We start from the raw sequence: 23,900 nt of genomic DNA, 5'->3' as shown, positions 1-23,900 counted from the left end.
ATGGACAGAATGGGTATTCTCTCCTTACTACTCCTTTGCTTGACTTCGGTTGCCAATGGCAACAAAGGTCAGTTCCTCATCCTCTTGATTCTTAATTGTGAAGTGTTGAGATAACGGTTTCCATTGCCACGGGAGCACACGCCGTTCAATTTCCATTCCTGTGCCCTGAAATACCTCATATGTCTTCATCATAATCTGTCACGTTCCCTCGTTACATAAACAGTGCATCTGCGACAGCTCACATTCATGTTTAAACGTTTTGTGTCTCATCTCCGTGACCCGGTGGGACTTCTCCGCCTGTGTGCCGTGACTCCGAGATGATAAATCTGTTTCCCTGTCTTTAGCAGATTTATCATCCTGGATAACCATGACTCTGATTCAACATCATTGTTCCAGTGATTATCACGCTGGGCGAAGGCGAGCGAAACAGACAGCGTGGAGGGAGAGAGAGAGAGAGAGTGTCAGAGGAGGAGGTAGAGGAGAGCGGTGCAGGGAACACGAGGAGGTGGAAGGAGAGATGGAGTGTCAGAGAAAAACACGGAGAGAAAAAGAGAGAGGGGGGAGGGTGGGGATGTTGGGAGGAATGGAGGAGGAGAAGAAGCTGTGACAGGTGAGGACGTGGCCGGAAAAAAAACGCAGGCCGATGAGAAGGGAGGAGGAGAGAGAGGATAGGGATGTGAGGAGTGTGATACCAGAGCATGTGTGTGTGTTGTGGGGCGATAGAGTGACAGAGAGCCGCGGAGTGCCAGGGGAGACGGAGAGAGATAGAACGGGATGCCTCTCAATCTGTAATCCCGGATGTAATCCACAGGCCTGATGCTCAGATTAATGCTATATAGCAGCGGAGGGAGGGAGGAGATCAGCGAGGGGGACAGAGGGCGAGAGATAAATGACCAAAAAAGAGAGACGGCGGAGGACTGTGGAAATAGAGGAGGAGGAGACCGTGTCAGGTTGGACCTTGAGAGGAGACGATGAATATCTGGGATCAGCGCAGGATATTAAGCCTCAATACTTCTTTGGGTACCAATCAATATAAGTGTGAATAGTATAGTAGCATAAACTGTCTGGTATGAAAAACTCAGTCACAGTTGCACTTATGTCCGATTTTCCCATTCAAATAATAATTTTGTTTGAAAACAAATGAGATTTGAAAATTGTTTCATCTGTAGAAAAGAAAATCGTGATTAAGGAACTAATTAAATGTTCTTCTCAAGTAAAAAACATCAAGGCAGCAGCTAGTGATTATTCTGCTGGTGAAATTCTTGATTAATTGCCAAAAGTTCAAAAGTGAAGAACACAAACATTCTACAAAAGCCAAAGACAATTCCCTTGATTATCACATGAGACAGAAAATCAGCAAATAATCCTAAGTGTTTGACATCAAAAAGTCACCAAGCAATTATCAAACTAGTTGCTAATTGTGTGTTTTCTTTTAATTGGCTAATAAATTATCTCCCAATTGTTTCTATATCAATATCTCAATAAAAAATACTCAATTAACAGTAAATTACCTTAATTCAACATTTTACCCAAGTAAAAATATCGGCCAATGGGAAATCGTTGAAATGTCAAAAAACACCATTTCAATGCAAGTCAACGTTAGTGAAGGTGATGAAAACATTTCCTGGATAAAAACCAAATTAAATGGATTCTTTCCTTACCCATACTGCCTCCTTCACCAAGGTGTGTGGTAATCCATCCTGCAGTTTTTGCATAATCTTGCTCAAAAAAAGGTCTGAAGCAGCATTTTAATGTTATATTGACTTAATGTCTGAGTAAAAAGTACATAAATTTGAAAAACAGTTGGAGTATAATATACTACAAAATAGAAATACCAAGTGAGGCACCTCACACAGATTTAGAAAAGCATATTTATATTCATCAGTAAGATACAGATAAAAAGTCCAACTTTGGTTTTGGTATCTAAACCCAGTTATCTACAACACTCTGTATTCTCTACAGCTGCGTGCCCAGCTGGGTGTGTGAAGAGCGAGCGGTTTACTCAGATCCAGAACCAGCAGCAATTCCCTCAGTCGACTCTCCTCCCACCAACAAGACAGTGGGACAGAATTAGTTCCAGTCAGATTTTCTGGTAAATTCACTGTGAAAACAACAAAGCAGCTGCTGAACACAAGTCTTGTGCCTCCGTCTGATTTCCAACTCTGTGGCCGCGGCGTCGAGAGATCGAGGACAACAGAGGGAAGAGACGCCGGCTTCTGTTGTCGCTCTTTGCCGGAGTGTAGAATCGTCATCCTTCTGCCTCATTAACTTGGTTTTTGATCATTCGGCGCAGAACACCCGACACGCTGATTAATAATTAATTCACAATTAAAGGTTAAATTCACAGTAAACCTCAGGCATTGGATTTGGAGTCTGATGTTCTGCGGAGGAGCCATTGTTGTCGTGCCTGTGGAAGGCCCGGTTGGGCTGATTGATTCAAGCAATGTCCCCCTCGGTGTGTGATAAGGTGAAAGCTGACTGGCTTTAATTACACTGCCAACCTGGACGGCGTGCATTGGCACTCGGTGTGGACGAGAGGAGATTATCCATACGGAGGAAGGGCGAAAGGGAGAAAAAGGGAATCTGGGAGGGTGTGAATGTGATTAAACTGTGTCTTCCCGGTCACACACAGGCAGATATTGTGTATTTCCCCACTCATGCACACTCTCACCATGTCCTTGTCCATAATGGAGTGTTAAAAATAGACACGTTGGTTCCTTCTAATTGCTCCATTTAACCCAAAGCCTCTCTGGTCCCCTCTCTGTGCCGTTCAGCCAATAAGCACAAGCCATGGATCGAGACGGAGTACCAGGGGATTGTGATGGAGAACGACAACACCGTGCTGCTCAATCCCCCTCTCTTTGCCCTGGACAAAGATGCTCCACTTCACTATGCCGGTAACACCAACGGGAATGAGCCACATGAAGGAATAAAGGAGGAGAGAGATGCCTCCCCCCCCACCCTCATAAAAAAACTGCTCTCAGATATTTAAACTGAGGAATGAATTATCTGGCTACAGTGGAAAATAGGTCAAACTGGGTGTTTGCAGGGACAAATTGAAAGTCATGCCACCGGGCCAAAAATGATCAACTTTGAATTCTGCGGAATGTCACTGCAGCTGCGAGACCAATTCCAGGTTATGATTTATTGATAGTAAACATGACTCTTATTACTAATATTATTATTATTATTATTATAGAAAGAGGTTTAGAGCCTTTGGCAGCCACATTTCCCAACAGCCTGAATATTAAAGGCGACGTATTCCACTATTTTTAGGCCATCATAGTGTAATTCAACCCGTCACGGCGAGAGCACTCGGCAGCACTCCTGCCTCTGCAGCCTCGTGGAATAAGGTTATCGTGTTTGCACTCAGAGTCCTGGAAATAACCGTGTTCAGTCCAATTACAGCAGAGCAACTTAAATTACTCGGGGGCTCCCTGAAATTTATTGGGCTCGTGTCAAGCAGGAGGAGAAGATGAGCTGTTTGAGAAACAAACCTTCCACACCTTCGACTGGTGTCAGGCAGCCGAGATTAACTGCTGTTCTGGGGGTTTTATTTCGAGCACCAGCTGCAGACTGATCTCTCCCAGTCTTATGATGACTGATCCTGTAAGATAAAAGGGCGTTTAAAGGAACCTCCAGATATATCTGCTGGTCTTTCTTCGTATATAAGGTTCCGTGGATGTGACCTAAAAATCGTCTGAATGCATCCATGCATGATATTTCTCTTCTCACAGAGGCTTATCTCTGCTTTATTATGTAGCTATAATTATAACCTCTCGAGTTGAGACTGCTTTACAGAAATATGAATAAGGAATTGGAATAACAGAGATGAAGGACTTTTTAATGCAGATAATTTGTAGGAAAGGCCGGAGCTAGCAAGACAATGTCCAAGAGTTAGCCTGGTCCAGACTTTGGGTAATTGACAGAAAATCTTTAATTTAAATGCTCAATGGGAGGTTACTGTATATAAGGGCACAAAAGCTCACAAATGAATGCGGGAGCCTGACTGGAGATTTTTAATAGTGATGAATAAAACCTAAAGGTCCAAATTTGAGGTTAATCAATTTGACGTATGTTTCTTCTCTGCAGCCTTTTGTATGAGATTTCTAATTTTATTAAAGCTAGAGAAAGATTTAAAAACGTTCATATATCTAAGTATGATTCATATTATTTATTTATTGAAATTCTTCACTCTATTGACCAGCCCTGATCCGATCTAACATCTTCCTCCCTCCCTCTCCCAGGTGAGATCTGTGGCTTCCGGGTCCACAATGGTCCCTCTGGTTCGGGGTCTGTCCAGTTTGAAGCCGTGGTCCTGGACCGCTCCACCGGCGAGGGCCTGGTCCGCTCCAAGGAGCCGCTGGACTGCGAGAGCCAGCGCGAGCACAGCTTCACCATCCAGGCCTACGACTGCGGCGAGGGACCTGATGGAGTCAACAGCAAGAAATCCCACAAGTCAGAGCACACGCCTCCTTCTCCTCACATCCAATCTAGAGATTTCATGTTTTTAACAATGATTACAGTCACAGTCTCAGTTTTTCCCTCTGGCTGTTTGCTGTGAAGACTACGCAGCCATTGATGCCTCCTGTTGTTACAATAATCCGCCTCCCTCTCATTGTCTCTCTCTCTCTTTGCTTCTCTCAGGGCCACCGTGCACGTCCGTGTTAATGACGTCAATGAGTTCTCCCCCGTGTTTGTGGAGCGTCGCTACGAGGCGTCCGTCCCAGAGGGGCGTCTGTTTGATCGCATCGTGCGCGTGGAGGCCCTGGACGCCGACTGCTCCCCGCAGTACAGCCAGATCTGCTTCTATGACATCATCACTCCCAACGTGCCCTTCGCCATTGACAACGACGGTGAGACATGTTTTTATCAGAAGCTGCAGGAATCACGGACACGTTATTACTGTCATTGTCTGCGACAGAAACACAATCCTCTCACCAGTCACAAGGTTATTCTGCCTATTTTCTCTATAAGCCCTTTCTTCTCTTTGGCCTTGGTGGCAAACATGAAAATCACAAGAAATTCCATCTGCAGTTCAGTGTTCAGCTAAACTCCAGTAGATGAGAAACACACCAGATAGTGCTGCCTGCGTAGCGACAGAGAGAAAACACTGGCAGGTACCTAATTTCTCTCCCAGGTAGAAACCAAAAGCTGTTAAAATAGAGTTTGTGTGGGAGGGCGATTGTTCTTTCTCTGCATAAACACCGCAGCAGCTGTTTGATATAACATCCTTTTGTTCCCCGGCTGCTCGTAGATTCCCCAAATTCCTCCTCAGGAAGCAAATTAGCGTCACGAGTTGTTCATCGACTGGGAGATCAATCGTGGCCATTTTATAACATGACACAGCAGCCTGTATTAGGATGACGCTGCAGAATTGACTCCGAGGTGTTATTTTTTCTGAAGGCTGCTTTGATGTTTCGGGATCAGATCGGTATCGCAGCACAGAGACCTTTTGTTCCAAGCTTGCTTTCCGAAGCTGCAGGCTCGTCACCGTCTGTTTTCCTTTCTCCCAGTTACTTTGTTTCTTCTCTGGTTCCACCACTACCTCCTTTCATCCCTCCGCTGCTCCTCTCACCATGTCACAGTGTCTCCCCTCTCACCTGTTGTCTGTCAGCTGGCGTGCTGAGCGCTGTCAGCCTATCACAGACACTCGCTGCTACCTTTATCTCAGCGAACAGGAAACCCCTTCAGCTTTCATTCTGTTTACTGCAACCTGTCCTGTGCTGTTATTCGTGATCCCCGGGCCTCGAACATGACAGTAGGTCTGTTTATGTGTACGTGCCCTGATCAGAGCTTTATCAACGAGGGCTTCAATTGTTCGTGCCGGGCGTTTGATGACTAATTCTTCTATTTCTGTTTCCCCTCTGTTCTCTCCTTGTCTCTGGATTCAAGGTAACATCAAGAACACTGAGCCCCTGGATTCCAAGCATCAGCGCGTTCACACCTTCTGGGTGACCGCCTTCGACTGCGGGAAGAACCGCGCCCAGGCCGACGCTCAGGTCGTCGTCACGGTCAAACCCTCCTGCAAACCGGGATGGATCGGTGGGTAGTCCCTGTCACAGGTCGCCCAGTTCCTGCCCTGGTTATGATCCTGGGTCTCTTGGGGCTGCGTGGATGTGTTGTGTCGATTTGATCTGTTGCTTTGTGGTTAAAACCGTTTGAGTTGGAGTGTGTGTGGGAGGCTGCTTGGATGAATCACCTTTGTGCCTGTGTTATATAAAGAGTTGAGTTCTAAAGAGGCGGTGCTGAATAATGAGTAATATGAAGGAGAGGTAATTCATTTAAGTGTTACAAAATATTTATAGCATCATTCCCAACAGTGTTCTATTAATTGTGCTGCAATGGGTCTTCGTCATTGAAAACAGAAATCGTTTCTGACTAACTTGACATTTTGTAGCCCTAAGTACGTTATATATCAAATATTTGAAATTTTTAGAAGCAGCAAGTGAATAAGGGTTCAACAAGCGTCAAATAAACAGGAGCCTAGCTAGTTACCAAGACGTCTCACACTTGACGAAGAAGACAGGTCCGAAAACACAATCACAAAGGAAGCGGGCAACAACGGATGTTGACAATGAAATGGGCAGAGTTTCTTTTGGTGTCATTTCCTCTCTTTCTGCAGTCAAGTGAGCTCTGGTTTGAGCAGTCTATGGTGAAAACCCAGTTAAGCCATTCACTGCTTAAAATGTGATGCTTCTCTATTTGAGGTGTTACGGTACAGGTGCTTGGACCAACCAAAAAGGAAAAACAGACCTCTACCATAACACCTGAAATAGACAAACATCAAATTTGAGTGGTGACTGGCTCTCAGCAGCAGCAGCTTGTTTGATTGTCAATTTCCGTATCATTTCCGTTTGGAACGTGTTTCCTGTTTTCTCTTAGTGACATCTTGTCCACCTTACAAATATCATTCACTCCTTCTCAATAGATTCCTACATTTTATATTTTTAGATGAGGGGATCAGGTTTTAACGATCTCAGCATGTCTCACTGTTTTCAGGATGGACCAAGCGTGTGGAGTACACACCCGGGTCAGGAAGCATCCCCCTGTTTCCCAGTCTGCATTTGGAGACGTGCGAGGAGACCGTGTGGAACATCCAGGCCACCGTAGACCTCCAGACCGGCCACATCGGGAAGGGCTGTGACAGAGACAGCTACTCGGACAGATCCGTGCGCAGACTGTGTGGTGAGTTCTGTTTTATATTATGGTATATTCTATGCAGCCGAGAGGTCGATGATGTTGTAGAAGTTTGATGTTGAAGGAATCTCAGCGGACATCGTTCTTGTTTGTATAATATGTTTATTACACAGAAGCTTCACAGGTCAGGACGGGCACCATAATATACCCGGAGATAATCACAAGTCAGATAGTGAAAGTCTGCCTTGCTTCTTGCAAGACAATGATTCTTATAGGGGGGGGGGGGGGGGGGGGGGGGGGGGGGTGTACCCCAAAACTAGAGATCAAATTTGGGCATTCGTTGTACCTAAGATTTACGGACCTGTTGAATCGATCCCTTCTTTTACCATTCACTAAGCGGGTCAAAGAACGTTCAGAGAAGGGAGGAAACTAACAGAACACGTCTGGAATAGTATTAAAAAGTCGGAGCATAAGGCGTCATAGATTAGCCTGACGTTGTCATACTCATAATTCTAGTCAGAATATGAGTCTGGTACCGCTCCATTGGGCTGTGATTATGGGGCGTGTTTCAACCGAACCAGGGAAAATGCCTCTTCGCTCAATTTGATAGACCTACAACCAATCAGAGCAACGTAGTATGCGACGTATGTTAAGCGACGCATAGTTGTTGTCAACTTTATCAAGACAGTGTGAGTTATTTACTAAGTCAGACAGTCAAGACTTTCTCTTACCATTTGTAAGTTAGATGAACTTCATCCACGACGATACCTATTACGTTGGCTTGAAAAACATCAGTTGCCAGCTCCTTTCCGGGCTTCCGAAAAGGAGCTGGCAACGACTGCTGGTAATGTCCACCTCGTTGTGCAAGCCGTGATGCCCATTTCGGTCGCCTCTTTCACTTGGTCCTCCATGAGTGCGACCAAAGGAGAAACCACAATGACCACTGGGTTTTCATCGTGTCCCATCTTCTTCGCGACCATCAGGGCCAGCTGATAAATTTAACTTTTTCCGAATCCCGTAGGAAGGACGGCGAAAAACATCTTTTCGATCTACAAATGCCTTGATCGCGTTTCTCTGTTCCTCTTTCAAAATGAATGCGTTGTCGATGTCTTCTAAAACAGACTCAATGGCAGCATCTACACATCTCAGCTCTCCAGCGGCAGGCATGTTTGTTTAAAAAGAATTCTACCCAAGCGCTCTTTGGTGACTTGGTTGATTACGTTACTGTTGATCATCTGTCCATCATCGTATAAATCCCGCCCTGACAATTTGATTGGTCCGAACAGCTTCTGTTCAGGCATAGTTTCTCCCCAACGGAGCAATGCCAGACTGAACTTCCCGACCTCAAATGTTGTGGGCGGGGCTAATTTCGTCTGGCATCCAGGCTAGTTATAGATGTAAATGTCATTATGTTTTATAACCATGTTCAAAAGATCTCTTAGCTGAATATACGACAATATGTCATCAAACTTGTGACTAACCGGGGAGTTAGACTCTATTTTATCAATATCTTTATTTACTTCTTCTGTTACCAGGTGCCGTCAGGGGTGAAGTCGACCTCCTCCCGCCTCCATCTCCTGCTGCCAACTGGACCTCGGCTCTTCCCACTCTGCCCTCCTCCGACTCGTCACTGGTCTTCTCCTTCAACGGATCCAACCACGTTGCTGTGGTGCCGGATTCGGTTGTCTCCGCGTTGTCAGGCGACCACTTCACCCTGCAGCTGTGGATTCGAAGGGGCGGCGCCAACATCCAGCCCTCGACCACTCAGACCAGAGGAAGTCGCAAAGACGAGGAGACCATCGTGTGCAGCACTGTCAAGAACGGTGCGTTATATCACAGTGTCGGAGGGGTCTAATAACATTTTAGTAGTGTTTTCAAATGTGTGTAGTTTACAATGGGCACTTTTTCAAAATAGGGCTGAAGAACTGTTGCTTTATCTTCTCACAGCCTGAAGGTCACCCACTCAAATCCCCAGAGCTGCAGGGAAAATCACGCTCTGAAAAAATACTCTAAACTGTTTATAGCTTCGACCACTACGTTTAAGGTGCTCTTGAGAGAAGCACTTAACCCCCAGCTGCCCCACTTGAGCAGCCGAGTGGACGATGGAAGAAATGCTGTAAATGTGCCAGGCAGAATGTTGTGTGCATCATGTTCAACAAAAACTGGAATGAAAAGAAGAAATACCACAGATTCAAATCTATATAAAGTCATTGCATGTTTCCTACTGTGTTTAAAAGGCCTGGTCGTGTTGAGATGTTTTTTTTTTTTTTTTTTTTTTTTTTTTAATATTTTTTTTATTTACACTTTCCATTTAAAGAAAAAACAGACATAACAAAAACAACAACAATAATAACACCCCGGCTCAGACATGTAAAATGAAATTGAAAAAGAAAAACAGCTGTGACTTTTGTAAGCACACATACACAGAGATGAGTGCATAGACAAATATACAGTAAGGCTACCAGTTACTTGTCATCTGTCCTGGTTTCGTCCAGGTAGGCAAGGAAGTGGCCCCAAATGGCCAAAATTTTTCCAATTGAATTAGTCCTTGTGAACCTGAGTCTTTCCATTTGTATGGTTGATGCCATGTCAGCCAACCACCTCCGAAAGCAAGGGGGAGACATCGACTTCCACTCCAGTAAGATTAGCCGTTTTGCAACAATCATCCCCAGCATCAGAGACTGCTGCATTGCTGCAGGTAGGCACGCTGTAGTCTGTGAGCAGCCAAAGACTGCAAGTTCAGCCTCCGGTCGGAAGAGTCTCTTATAGGCCTTGGAGAACCAGTCAAATATCTTGTTCCAGAATTCAGTCAACAAGGGACAGAGCCAGAAGGCGTGAGACAGTGTGCCCTCCGACCCCCTACACCTGTCGCACAGCGGTGAGACAGAGGGAGCGATCCTGTGCAGTTTGACTTTGCAGTAATGAAGACGGTGAACAACTTTGAACTGAATCAGCTGATGTCTGCTGCTAACTGAGCAAGATTGTATCATAGCTAAACACTTCTCCCATGTTTCTGCAGACAGCTCAATGCCTAGCTCTCCCTCCCAAGCCTGCCTCACCCTGTCCGTGGCAGCCCTGTTGCAATCATCAAACAAACGCACAAATCTGGAAATGAGATGTCTGGAGTCAGGGGGGCCCCTTAAGATATCGAAAAGTACACACTCCTTTGGGAGAGTTTTGAAATCAGGGATTTTGGATCGAACATAGTCTCTGATTTGCAGGTAACGAAAATGATGCGAGTGTGGTAACTCAAATTTTGCCCGCAATTCATCAAAAGAAGCGAAATGCCCATCCACGTACAAATGCTTTATGGAAGTAAGGCCCTTCTCCCTCCAGGCATGGAAAACTCTGTCTGATGTTGAAGGCATAAAGGAGTGGTTGAAGCAGATAGGTGCATGTACAGATGTCATTGGCAGACCCAAGGCTTTTCTCACCTGGTTTAATATTTTAACAGCGTTTTTAACAACAAAACTTTGACTCCTTAAAATGGCTAGCTTCTCTATTTTGCAGAACAACAAGGCAGATAAAGATGATCCGACTACACAGTTGGCCTCCATATTCAACCAGGAGGGGGCCCCAGGGGCCAAACTGCCTGGAGATTCCAGTTGCCAAAACATCAGTGCCCTAATGTTGGCAGACCAGTAATAATGTCTGAATATAGGTAGACCCAGTCCTCCCTCTGATTTGGCCTTTTGTAAGTGGGCTTTTGAGATCCTGTGGTTCTTATAGTTCCAGATGTATGACAAAATTATGGAGTCTAGTTCTTTAAAAAAAGCTGATGTGAGGAAAATAGGAAGGTTCTGACAAAGGTAAAGAAACCTGGGAAGGGAGACCATTTTAATCGAGTTAATACGGCCGATCATAGACAGGGGCAAGACCTTCCAAGCCTCTATATTACCCTTAAGCTTAGCCACAAACTCTGAGAAATTTAATTTGAATAGGAGTCTGGGTTCCCTGGGTATTGTCAGGCCAAGATATGTAAAGTGATCTTTAGCCAACCTAAAAGGGATATTTTCTAGGAAACCGGGCGTGTAGGTGTTGGAAAGGGGCATAAATTCTCAATGTGTTGAGATGTTTTGACGAGATGACACTGACCTCCAATTCTCTTGTGTTTCTCTCCTGGTCTCCTGCGCTACAGACGACTCCTTCTCCCACTACTCCCTCTCCGTCCACGGCTGTCGCCTCTCTCTCTTCTACTGGCCCGACGTCTCGGCTGCACGGCCCGTCAAGTTCTTGTGGAAACTGGAGCAGGTACTGGGGGAACGGCAACACTTGGCTTTGATGTTCTCACCCGCGCCGTTTCCTCCGTGTTTGTACCTTGAAGTTAAACAAAAAACAGAGGAGACACAATAGTCAGTTATTTATAATCTCTGTGTCGTCTGGTCCATCAATCACTGCACTTTTTAAAAAAACATGCATCTTCTGGTAATAGACACACACCAAGTCAAGTCGACTTTTATTGTCACTCATCCACATACAAAGTACACGGCATAAAATACAGCATAGAAACACAATATAAAGTGAAATAAAATGAATTACAACATTACATCAGAACAGAGCTATACGCTGTGTGAAGTTTAAGAACATCAACAACAATATGAGAACCTCACTTATAACATTAAAAATGATCATATTTACTTTCAAATAACATGTTTATGTGGAAACATTTCTACTGAATTCTTCACCAAAAAGAAAATCAAAGAAGTTTACAGCGATAAAGTGATATTTCTCTCAACTCCCTCTATTTCTCCAGGTAACAAGCTAATGCACCTCATTAATATGTCAACAGCTGAATCAGCCTTTTTGCAGGATGCAGCAAATATAACTCATTTTAAGACTTCAATATTACCTTGTAGAATACATTTTCTTAGATGAGTTAGATACAACAGAATTGTCCACCACATGGACATGTTATTATGCCAGACATGCATATGTGGTTCACAGTGGCACATGCATCAGAATGCATGAAATAGAGGAGAGACGGTTTCCTAGAGAGTCGCTTGAATATTGATCATGTGCATACCTGACTGAATGGGAGTGTAATGAGGTTTGTGTTGGAGGCTGGTGGCTGACGGGGCTTTGTTTTGACTGAAGCTACTGGTGCCAGACAGATTGAAGCAGCCTGGATTAAAAGATGCTGAGCTGATACAGAGAAGATTTGTTAAATCCCTCTGTCTGAACCACAGGATCTTATTACCCCGGTCTCTCTTTTCTGCCCCCCCCCCCCCCCCCCCCCCCCCCGTCAGTATAATGCTCCTGTCTTTTCTATTCGGATTCCTTTGCTTTCCACTGTACTTAAAAAAAGATAGAAACAAAGGTCTATAGGAATTTACACTCATCAAACATTCATTAATGGTGGAAAACAACTTAATATATTTGCTCAAATACTAATATTTAACCCTTTGCTCAACCATACAACTGCATATCAATTAAAACACACTAGCTAACAAAAATGTTAATATCATAGACTGTAAATGAAGATGCGTAGTAGCGATTTTGGAGCTGAAGTGTCAGCTGTCAATCATGATTATTTCCCCCTGCTTTTAAAGCGTCCTTATTAAAACACTTGAACAAACTTCAATGTGATAAGAACTACTAATATGACGGGGGGGGAATTATTAATTTGTTTTTGACTTGAACGTTTACGTTGTTTTTGCTCATCTATTAACATGGAGGAGGCAGGATTTATGACTTATACTGCTGCCAGCCACCAAGTGGCGATCGAGGCGTTTTGGCTTCACTTGTAGGTAGCTGTCATATCGTCCGTCTTAATGTAGAATTTATGGTTAAAATACTGTATATAATGATAAATATGATAATATATAATTTCCACGAACCATTTGTTTGCTGAATGAGTATTTGTATTGTTAATATTCAAATAGAATTTACTGCTAATACCTATTTGCTTTATTGAATAACGATTATGAGTATTTTTACATTGTTTTATCGTTAATTTTATCGCTTGATATAATATACTTCACCAGTTTCCTTTGTTCACACTCATGTCGACTACGTCCGACAGGTGTGCGACAGCGAGTGGCATCACCTGTCGCTCAGCGTCCAGTTCCCCTCTGTGACCCTGTATGTGGACGGCGTGACCTTCGACCCCGCTCTCATCCATGACAACGGTGCCATCCCCAACCCCGCCCCCCGCCAGAGGATGTCCATCGGCGCCTGTTGGGGTAAGAAGTGAAAGGGAAATTTATGCAGAGTGAATTCAGGACTGCCACACATATTTCATTCCAGCTTGATGATGGATTTTGACAGAAACGACTGCAAGCAGAGACGAGCGAGGAATCCTGATTTTGCACAAAAACTCTACGAGCAGCAATTGTGTGTTTGCTTCCTCTGCATTCCTCCATCACCACAATGTTGTTTACTTCACACATCACCAAAGACAGCCGATCTCCATCTTCTGCAGAAGCGGTGGAAGTTACAGACCCTCATAAGGAACCATGAGACAAACTGCCGAGACGTTTTTTCCGCCTCTCACCTCTCACTCCCTCATTTCACTCAGTTATAATTTAGCTGATGCATTTTGTCTTGAAGGGCTAATAATATGAGTGTCATATCAATTATTCAGGACGGCAGAGCAACACGAGGGCCAGACAGCTATCAGCCCAACCACTGGTTTAAATGGGAAACTCTGGCTGCCAATTAGCACTGAAAAACACACACAAACACACTGACACGCACACACACATGCACAAAAACACGCGTTCATTCTCACACATCCACAGAGGAAGTCTCCCCGCTGCCTGCGTGGCAGCAGCTGCTGCTCGATAATGAGGAGTTGGTGCATTTTTAAACTATCGTCTGCAGCTCCTTTGTCTGCATTGTCTCACTCAAGCCTGCTAACTTTATTTATATGACTTTTTATTTTTCACTCTGGCTGTCAATCTCTGACTCCTCCACTCTTCCTCTCACTTCCTGTGACTATCTTATGCCCATTTAAGTGTCTCGCTCATTGTGTTTTCTCTTCTGCTTGTTATTCCCTCTGCAGAGCTCGAGGAGAAGCAGAAGGAGATCTTGAACAACACCATCCCAGAGGGTAAAGACTCAGGTGACCTCCTTGTTTTCACTCTCTTGTTGGCATGGCGGTGTTGATGCATCATCTGTGAACATGATTGTCACTCGATTGTCTCTGGTGTTTAGTGAAGTATGTGGGCGGTTACCACGGCCTGCTGTCGGGGGTGACGGTGCGTCCCGGCAGCGTGGAGCCTCACAGCGTGGTGGAGTGTCTGTACGCCTGCAGGGAGGGGCTGGACTTTGGAGACCTGGAGACTCTGGGCTCTGGCATGAAGGTAACACACCTCAGAGAGATGGACTATACCACATTGAAGAGAGGGAGGGAGAGAGGATGCTCAGAAGATCCTGTTTAGATATGGAATTAACACAAATCTCCAACCCATATCCTAGACGTTTCATATACACTCACATCTAAGTACAGTACCAGAATTCCACTCAAGAAAGTGAAAAGAAATCCTGCATCTGAGCCCTATCTGGATCCACATCAGAGATATATGAGCTCCTTCCTGACCAATACACATCTTTTCCCAAAGTTTTATGGAAATCGGTTCAGTCGTTTTTGCACAATCCTGATAACAAAAGCATAAATCATTTTGGCAAAATCATTTTGGCAAAGGTAATGACTGTAAATTCAAAGTACATGACATAACAACCAGCTTTTAGATAAACTGTTACAAAGAAAATATGGCATTAATTATTAAAGCTGAATAAATCAATTGAATGTTTTTTTAGCGCAATCAATTCTTTACTCTTCAAATGTCAGCTGGTAACATTATCAGTAAACACACCTTCACTTGTTCCCTGCGCAGTAAGAGGCTTTATGGTAATAGTTTTTTTATTTCTTTTTACTTTACTGTCGGATCATCTCTAGCTTGAGATGAGATGTCAAGTTGGATTTTTTTTTAAGAACTTGTTTGGGTTGGATAAAACGCACATGACAGTTTTGCCAGAAGGGCTGGAACCATTTCCTTTGCTAATCAGATGTATCATTTGTGCATCACACTTTCTAGTTTCACACTTTCTGGTTTTGTTTTGTTTACATACTTTCTGGAGTATTGTTGCTAAATGTGTTTTTCAAACCCTTGCTGGTGTTTTCTGTGATCAGATATGTGTGTGTTTGAGATACTTTTTAAAATCCATTTCTGTTCTGCATTGTTCATCTGATCATGACAATACTGTGTGTAAGAGGTGTTGAAAAGTCTCTTAATACCAATAGTTCCATACCTTTAGTTTGTTGAACTGGATTTAAGGACATAAAGTCTGAATGTGCAAATGAATGTGTGAACTTTGACCTTGCAGGTTCACGTGAACCCCAGTCAGTCGGTGTTGGTGCTGGAAGGAGACGACATCGAGAGCTTTAACCGCGCTGTGCAGCAGGTCACCTACAGGAACTCTCTCCGCTTCGCCACCCCTGGAGTCCGACCCCTCAAGCTGAGCACCTCACTCAGGTACACACACACACACACACACACACACACACACATGCACACAGATGGATAAGGGCTCTTTTCTACAGCCACACAGATAAAAATCAATCATACAGGAGGTGGAGTTACTGATTCACCACCGACAGTAGATAATGCGAATGCAAACCAAACACTGCAACCAAGGCATAAACTAGTATTTAAATTTACTACAATTTATTCATATCAAGTAATCCTGTAAAATCCTCGAGATGAACCTCATCAGTAGAAGACGATGATGCAACCACGGCGACACCACAAAAGCTAAACTGAAACACGCTCGACATCACAGATGTTACATCAGACAGTTCTCTGTGCGTCTGGGAGTTGTCCTGTAGCAGTTTGCAGTCGACAGATGAAGAATCACTCTCCGGTCTCTGCTGCTGCCAGCGTCTTTGACATTGAACTCATCAAACATGGACCTTGTGCCTCGGCTGTGATAAGGACTGGTGTGGCCTGAAAGAAAAATGATTGTACGGAGAATGCGTCAAAGCGAGAGATAACAGGGAATATCTTATCTCTTTGTACTTTCACAAACCAAGAAACGTTGGCTTCAATAGAATAAACTGCAGAAACAGAATTCCTTTAGCCTGGTTTGACAGGAACTGAAGTCGTTAAAGGATTTAGTGACTGTTTCACTGCTCGTTCCCGTTAGAGCATAGTCAGTATTTCAAGATGGACGACAGGTCTCCATCCATCCTGGATACAAACAGCGTCATCTTGAGCATTTACTGTCAGATTCTGTGCAGTAGGGATCATAGGAAGGAGTCGTCAAAGTCCCACCGTGACACGTGCTTGCTCATGACGTTCCACCCTATTTTTATAGCATCAAATTAACTATCCAAACCAAACTTATCAGACACATGATTATATGAACAAACATCAGTGTGATAAGAACAACTGTAGATGAAAGAAATCCACTTAAATGTGATCTTTTTAATTTGGTTCATGTCCCATTTATTTACATGGAGGAGGCAGGGTTTTTATCTATACTGCAGCCAGCCACCAGGTGGCGATCAAGACGCTTCAGCTCCACTTTTTGGGAGCTGTCATGCCGTCCATCTTAAACACAGTATATGGTGTAGACAGTGCAATGAGTGTAGAACCAGTTTTTCATTAGCATGTTTCTAGCATGGTTAGGTTGATTGGAGACTCTCGGGTGAATGTGAGCGTTAATACATTTTCGTCTCTAAATGTCCAGGACGTACCGCGCTTCTCTCCCACTTCGGCTGGGATTGTCTCAAGCACACACACACACACACACACACACACACACACACACACACAACCCTTACAGGATGAGCAGTATAGAGCAGAGGTCTTCAACAGGGGGTCCGCGACCCCTAGGGGGTCCGCGGAGGTACTGCAGGGGGGTCGCGAAATGTTTGGTTGATTAGACAATTTTTTATATTTTTTTAATTTATTTTCTAACCAATTTTTTTCCCACAAATTTAAATGTGTTTAAATACACATTAACATGCATTGGACATATTGTGAGGCTGATATGACCCTCTGCCTGACAACCTCCATCCATCCAAGGTTAGATAAGTTGTGTGCTACCCATCAGGGTCCGACATCTCACTAATGTGGGAGTATGTGTGGCATCCACAGATGGCTTGAGGATTCACTGTCTCTTCTACATGTATGTTTACAATTAAAACATGAATCTGTGAATTACTTTAATAGCTCAGTCTTGTATTCAAGATTTATTTTTTCTAAATGGCAGTGGCATGGCCATCCTGTACCGTGCACATGTTTAAATTAAAAACATGAATATATGAACCTGTGTAATATTTGAATAGCTTAGTATTGAATGCACAATAACAGGGTAGCTATGCTTATATATGGCACTAGGCCTAGTTTAATATAAAACACAAGTGGATAAAATATATATAGTAGGGGGTCCCTGCTCCATCTCTCCACCGGTTTGGGGGTCCTTGACCTGAAAAACGTTGAAGACCCCTGGTATAGAGAATGGATGGTTAGCTGTTGTCTTTTGTAGGATTAAACACAGTCTGTATCTTAGATTGTTACCTTTAATGTGGTGGGTGGCTGAGTCTAACACACAACTGTTCAGCTCCTGCACGGACCCTGACAACTATCCCACGCTGCTTCCCTGTGCATCATCGCACCGAATCACCGGGCCGTGAAATAAAAAGCGCACAAACTCTGTTTTCGGGTCAGTGCTCAGCCATGCTTAACAACTGTGAACCGGCTCTCTGGCTTTAGCAGTCACTTTTAGCTGATGAAATATTCATTCACCTTGGGAAGAACAGTCCATGGCATATAGATGTGGTACATTGTGTTGCTCTAATACCAGCAGCCTGCTGACCAGTTGGATGGCATCAGACTGTGCCCATATTGTCATCACTGTCTTTGGGGACAGTTGTTTTTGTCACTTCTTTATAAGATTAAAATGATTAAGCTGCTTTTTTCCCCCTACCGACTGTTTGTAAGGTTGCAGTGATTCAAGGTCACGGACCGATTTTTTTTTTTCTCTTGGTCTCTGCTCCAGTGCACCAGAGGTTTTTCTTTCTTCAGCATCTTTTATTGCGTGTGTAAAGATTAGACTGATCTGAGGCCAGGAGTTACCCAGATGGCTGAACAGCAGGCCCTTCTGGAGAGGACGATATAAGCAGCTGCTCACTCTCATAGTGGAAATGTGTCACAAACACACACACACACAAATGCACTCTCTCGCTCAGCTTAATCCCCTTTCAAATATGATGCTGAGTTATAGTGCCGATGAATAAGTATATGTAAGCAGCCTGTCATCAATCTGATTCGCTCAACTTTTTTTGGCAGGAAAATTCAATTTGTGTCAGCATGGCTACTAAGGTTTGACATTTGTAACAACAGACAAAAGTTTGCCGCAGTCCCGGTGGATTTAGGGAAGTGGATCGTGAAAACTCTGCACTGGATTTTGACCTTTTTGTAGCGGATCACTGGGCCAACTTTAGCAACATCCCTCAGTTGCATTGATGCTAAATTAAGAAGAGTCTGCAGCCAAGTTCGTGGTGTTTTTAGTTGAGTCACATGATCACAGTGACCGAAGTTGTAATTCACCCTGAGAGTGTCATTCATGTCTGTACTGGATTTAATGGCAGTGCATCAAGTAAAACTAAAATGTTGACCTGATGGTTCACCTATAGGCTCATCCTATATGTCTGTCTCTCCCCCACAAACTCCCTCTTTGTGTCCTCCTGGTTTTATAATGGTCTGTTCCTGTTTTACTTAAACGATCCCTCACGGGTTTGGCTGCCTGTTGTTCGGCTCCTCATAACGATCCATCCAATAATTAGGAGTGTTTCAAGGGGCCCTCTAGGTCCCTGCATTTAACTAAACTCCCCCCCCCCCCCCCCCCACAATATTCCTTCCCCGTGATTATTTTATTATCAAAATTATACACCAAGTGTGCACACAGGCATTTAGATGTTCTAGTCTTCTAACAAACAATCGCCAAGCCTTTGGCAGAATGTTATTGGCATGGGGGGGTTTCTGACCATGGTGTCGTTGCAGTGTCCTGTATGAAGACAATCATTTCATGTAAGGGGGTCCTCACAGAATTGTCCTTGCTGTGGACAAACATATTTAGCCATTGTCAGGGCCCCCAGGCAATTGGCCTCTTTGCCTACCATGTTAAAACACCCCTGCAAATTACTGCAGAGATATTTCAGTCCCACACCAATGTGATGGAGCTGAATAGATTAAAACGCCGGTTTGTGATAGATAGTCGGGTTAACTTATGATGATGTGGTAATGCCTGTTGTGCCATTGACATTCACTCCAGCCCTCTCTTCCTCTCTCCCTGCCAGATGTTTCAACGAGGAGAGCTGCATGTCGCTCAAACAGCTGGAGGGATACCTGGTGGTTCTCCAGCCCGACGCCCCGCAGATCTCTCTGTCCGGTGTCGGCCCTCATCTGGCTCGTCCCGCCCCCGAGTTCGAGGGCCCCCGCGGTGTCCCACTGTTCCCAGAGCTCCGCATCGTCTGCTCCCTGTCTCACGCTGTCAACACGGCTGCACAGGGGATGGAGGGTGGAGGTCAGTCAGTCATGAATCGTACGAGGATATTTTTCTGTTTATAGAAATTAACTGATTCCAGAAGAGTCACGGTGTGTATTCTGAAGGATGTGGTGATTTGTCTCCGTCATCTCTCAGCTCTGATGTCCGACGCCGTGGCTCACACATTGGACGGCTGTGAGGTGCAACCACTGGGGGAGGAGCTCAACCCAGAGAGGGAGGAGCTTCTGGTGGACATGGATGTGGTGCGAGAGAGGGGACTGGAAATCATCAATACCACAGCTTATATTGCCATCACAGGTAAAGCAAAGTTCTACCTTTAAGACTCAAATTCAAAAAGCAAAACAAAACACAAGATACATAAAACACTAACTTGAAATAACCCAAACCTTGCTTTCATATAAATCTATAAAATAATTTTTCAGGGCCTTCAAAACTTCTGAATTTACTTCTTTGAAATTCGATGTAATAGTCACAATGACCCTAAAAATTTAAAGTCATCCATCCAATAAAACTCTCCCCCAGCTGTCAATAAGCAGCTGCAGACCACTTTTCTCTCCTCCTCCTTATCGTCTCAGTATCGACTCCCTGTCTTCTTTTTACGCCCCTCTCCTTTTGTCCTTCACTTCTCTCAGGAGCCGAATCCATCTCTGTGTACGAGGACGTCCTTCGCTCGGTCCGCTACCGACTGGCCAAAGGCTCAGCCCGCTTTGAGAGGCGGTTCCGCCTGTCCTGCTCCGAGATGAATGGAAGATACACCAGCAACGAGTTGACTCTGGAGGTGAGGGCAAACATAACTCACACAACAGCAGCTGGTTGAGACAGCAGATGCTTTTTAAGTGTTTATTTGTCTCCTGTGTGTAATAAAGTGTTTTGTGTAGGTAGTATATGTTGTGTATATCTGAAAAATATGTGCTTTGCAGAAGAACTACTAACATAGTTTTCCTCCTTCCCTCCTCAGGTGAACTTCCTCCACTCTCTGGACAGTCTGTACCACCCGTCCCACCTGCTGGCCTCCCAGCAGCAGTTTCTTCATCCGTCCCACCATGCTGGGGAGTTGAGTGGACACACCCTTCCCAATCCACACCGCAACTCAGGTGACATTTCCCTCTTACTGGCTCTCTATGAAGCAACGCTGATTCATTCAGCATCTTTCTGGAACCGCTGTCACAAAATGCTTCACAATAAAAGACAAAAGAAAGGTTTCTACTGTGTTAACGAATCTTACATCCAAAGGGTGAGGGTTCCAAAGTTTCAGATTGAGCAAAAATAAAGTTCTCCTTAGAGAAGTTTTAATCCTGGAGAAAGGAACTAACAGATCCTTATCAAACGACCCCAGACACCCTCCAGGCGGCAGCAGATTGTTTAATGTTGGTGCAGTTGTCTGACCATGCAGAGCTCTAAAAGCAATTACAAGATTAAACTCTGAATTTGAACAAACAGTGTGTGCAGAGCGTAGCAGACGCCTGGTGTTTCAGCTCTGCAGTCACTTCAGGATGATAAAAAGATCAGGCTGAGTCATGGTGGTGCCCACACACACTTAACAGCCTAGAATTTAAATTCTGCCTTTAGGGAAACGGTAAATTTTTATAGTTTTGTATCCAAAGTGGGGAAAAACATTCTTATTAACCTACAGGCTTTCAATGAATACATTATGTGGAGAACAAAAGGTGTGGTTGTATTATAGACATATAAATTTAGAAGCATTTTGCGAAAACTTAATTTTCTTTGGTGCACAGCCTGAAGCCCATTTTTTCCCACTCAAACATAAAGGTTTAAATAGTGATGAGAAATATTTACCCTAATTCTTCAAAAAGAGATAAATAGTGCATCAGTGGGTTCTATTTTCAAATCGTGGATCAGTTCACGTTCAAGTGAGCATTTCTAAAATGAGGATGATGTCTATAGGTGCTGTTTTCACTGTAATGAAAGAATGTTTGGCCCAGAGCAACAGTGTGGATTCTTTTTTATGTTATGGATAAGTTTTGGGATAATAAAATATATAATAATAGAACGTCTTTGGATACAGACATTGTTCTTTTATAGAAAAATGTATTTTAATTTGGTTTATTTTCAGTGTATAATTATCTCTATACGTTATTGACAGTTGTACCAGGAGCAGCGACCGTCATCATAATGGTGTGCGTGGGTTTCCTGGTGGTCATGGTGATCCTGGGCGTTTTCCGAATTCGCTCCATCCACCGCCGTGGTGAAGGCGCCGGGGGCGGGGCTAAGGAGGGTAGCAGCCAATGGGACGACTCCGCCCTCACCATCATCGTCAACCCGATGGAGGTAAGCTCCAGATCAGTAATGGATGTGATGACTGATATGACTCCTGCTCGGCTCTGGTTTTCATCCACACGTTGGTCTTTTATTTTGTTCCACAGTCCTACGAGTCTCGCATGGGAATCTGCACCGACAACGAAGGGGAGGTGGAGGAGGAGGAGGAGGAGGAGGCGGCGGAGTCACCTGACGACGCCAGCGACGACCAGCGAATCATCATCAAGAAGGAGGGGAGAGACGGCACCGCCCGTCGCTACTGAGCCACAATGTATATCTGCACCAGTTCTCATGGAAAACACAAACCGGCTCACCAGTCTCACACACACATACTTTTAATATGCTGACACCACTAGTATAAGGAATGTATGCTTACAAACACGACGCACAACACAGTCACTGTAATTCTCTTGACACTCGACACCATATGTGACCTATAGCCAACAACAGGCTGTTGTTCTTCACCTAAATGTTCAATGGCACAATGTATACAGTTAATGTAATTTAACCGCCTGAGCAAACCCCACCAAATTGTACGTGGTGCCCCAGTTCCGCATCACACGACGGTCATGTGATCTTTAGTGTTACACTGGCTGAGTGAGGTTTCTTTGTTCGTTTGTTTGGAAGAAGAAAAGAAAAAAAAAAACGATTGTATTCTATCTTTGCTATAGAACACAGAATGAACTCTTTACAACTCCACAACGTGCAGGCCTTGAATAGATCTGTAGACAACGACACAAGCCTTGATCCCGACCCGTCGCCTCGCTCCCTCGTTAGACTGACTCCAGAAGTCTGTGCACAAGCTCCTCTCTTCCTCTTTTGCGTCCTCTCTCGCGAATTCCTTCACCCGCAGAGTGAAGACAGTGAGGTCAGGCGTTACCATCACTCTCCAACTTCAGAAAATATCAAAAGATGATGCGCTTGCAGGTATTTTACTTTTAATATTGTGACTACTTCAGTGCTCCAGGTCGTAACTATATACTTTATCTGGGGCTGATGGTAATATTTGAGGTATATGAACTAATAAACCTCGTCCTCGGCACAAGTTGGTTCTCCTGCAATATTCCAACAACCATGAATAGCATCGTCTTTGTGTTGAGTCCATGGCGTCGTCGTCGGTGCGGTTTCTGGTTTCACTTTGCAAAGTTTCAACTTGTGCCACTAAATGACTATGGTGTAACATGACCTCTGACCCCCCCTGTCTCCTAGTGACCACTGGAATGTCTCTAAATGACTCACTGAACTGTTTCACTCACTGCACACTGCTCTTTCAATAACTGCAACCCAACATGTGCAAACACACACACACAAACACACATGCACACACTCCATAATGCTACCCCTGCTGTCTCCAGAATGTCAGCTCAGCTTGGGCAGTTTTGATTGTATTGATTGTAATAAATTTTTCTGTACATACAGTGATGAATAATACAATATTATTGTTATTACTATTATTATTGCAGCCACTCTTTCTGTTCTTCTGCACACTCTGAGAGGGAGCCGATTATGATTGTCTGTTTCTTTTTCACTTTATTTGAGTCGTCACCTTTACAGCATCAGAAAACCGTGTAATAATAATAATAGTAGTAGTGATAAGGATGAAAAATCCCTGGCTTGATGAGTGTCTCTTAATTTGTGTGTAATATTGTTGTAATTTAAGAATTTGTCAATATCTGAATCACAAAAAAAAGGAGGGCACATCGTTGTGATACTTAAATACGTCTCACTCATTTTATCTTTGCCACCTCTTGGTGATTTTTTTCACATGACATTCCGAAACTTTTAAAAAGAAATTCTATTTACGTTCAAAATCTGATATCTGTGGGTTCAACAAATGAACAACTGTGTGCTTCTCCTCACCTCCCCCTCCCCCGTGCGTCTCTTGCTGTCTGTCTGTGTAGCCTATCAATGTGCAGTGCTAAACCTGTCAGTAAATAAAGCCTGTTGTTTTTGAGTGTGATGTTAGG

General features: G+C 44.1%; 1 protein-coding gene across 1 annotated transcript; it reads left to right on the top strand.

The window, feature by feature from the left end:
* Window positions 1-23,871, top strand: clstn3 (calsyntenin 3). Its single transcript, XM_053432385.1, has 18 exons — window positions 1-67; window positions 2,775-2,897; window positions 4,248-4,458; window positions 4,648-4,856; window positions 5,896-6,045; window positions 7,003-7,188; window positions 8,676-8,963; window positions 11,279-11,391; window positions 13,163-13,322; window positions 14,144-14,203; window positions 14,296-14,444; window positions 15,469-15,617; window positions 19,448-19,674; window positions 19,792-19,953; window positions 20,289-20,434; window positions 20,615-20,750; window positions 21,761-21,945; window positions 22,041-23,871. The coding sequence occupies exons 1-18, from the start codon at window positions 1-3 to the stop codon at window positions 22,194-22,196; spliced, it is 2,877 nt and encodes a 958-aa protein (XP_053288360.1). The 3' UTR covers window positions 22,197-23,871.
* The last annotated feature ends 29 nt before the right edge of the window (window positions 23,872-23,900 follow it).

This window comes from Pleuronectes platessa, chromosome 10 (genome assembly GCF_947347685.1).
Source record: "Pleuronectes platessa chromosome 10, fPlePla1.1, whole genome shotgun sequence".
Taxonomy (NCBI): Eukaryota; Metazoa; Chordata; class Actinopteri; order Pleuronectiformes; family Pleuronectidae; genus Pleuronectes; species Pleuronectes platessa.
The sequence above is the reverse complement of the archived record's forward strand: the minus strand, read 5'-3'. Positions and strand labels throughout refer to the sequence as shown.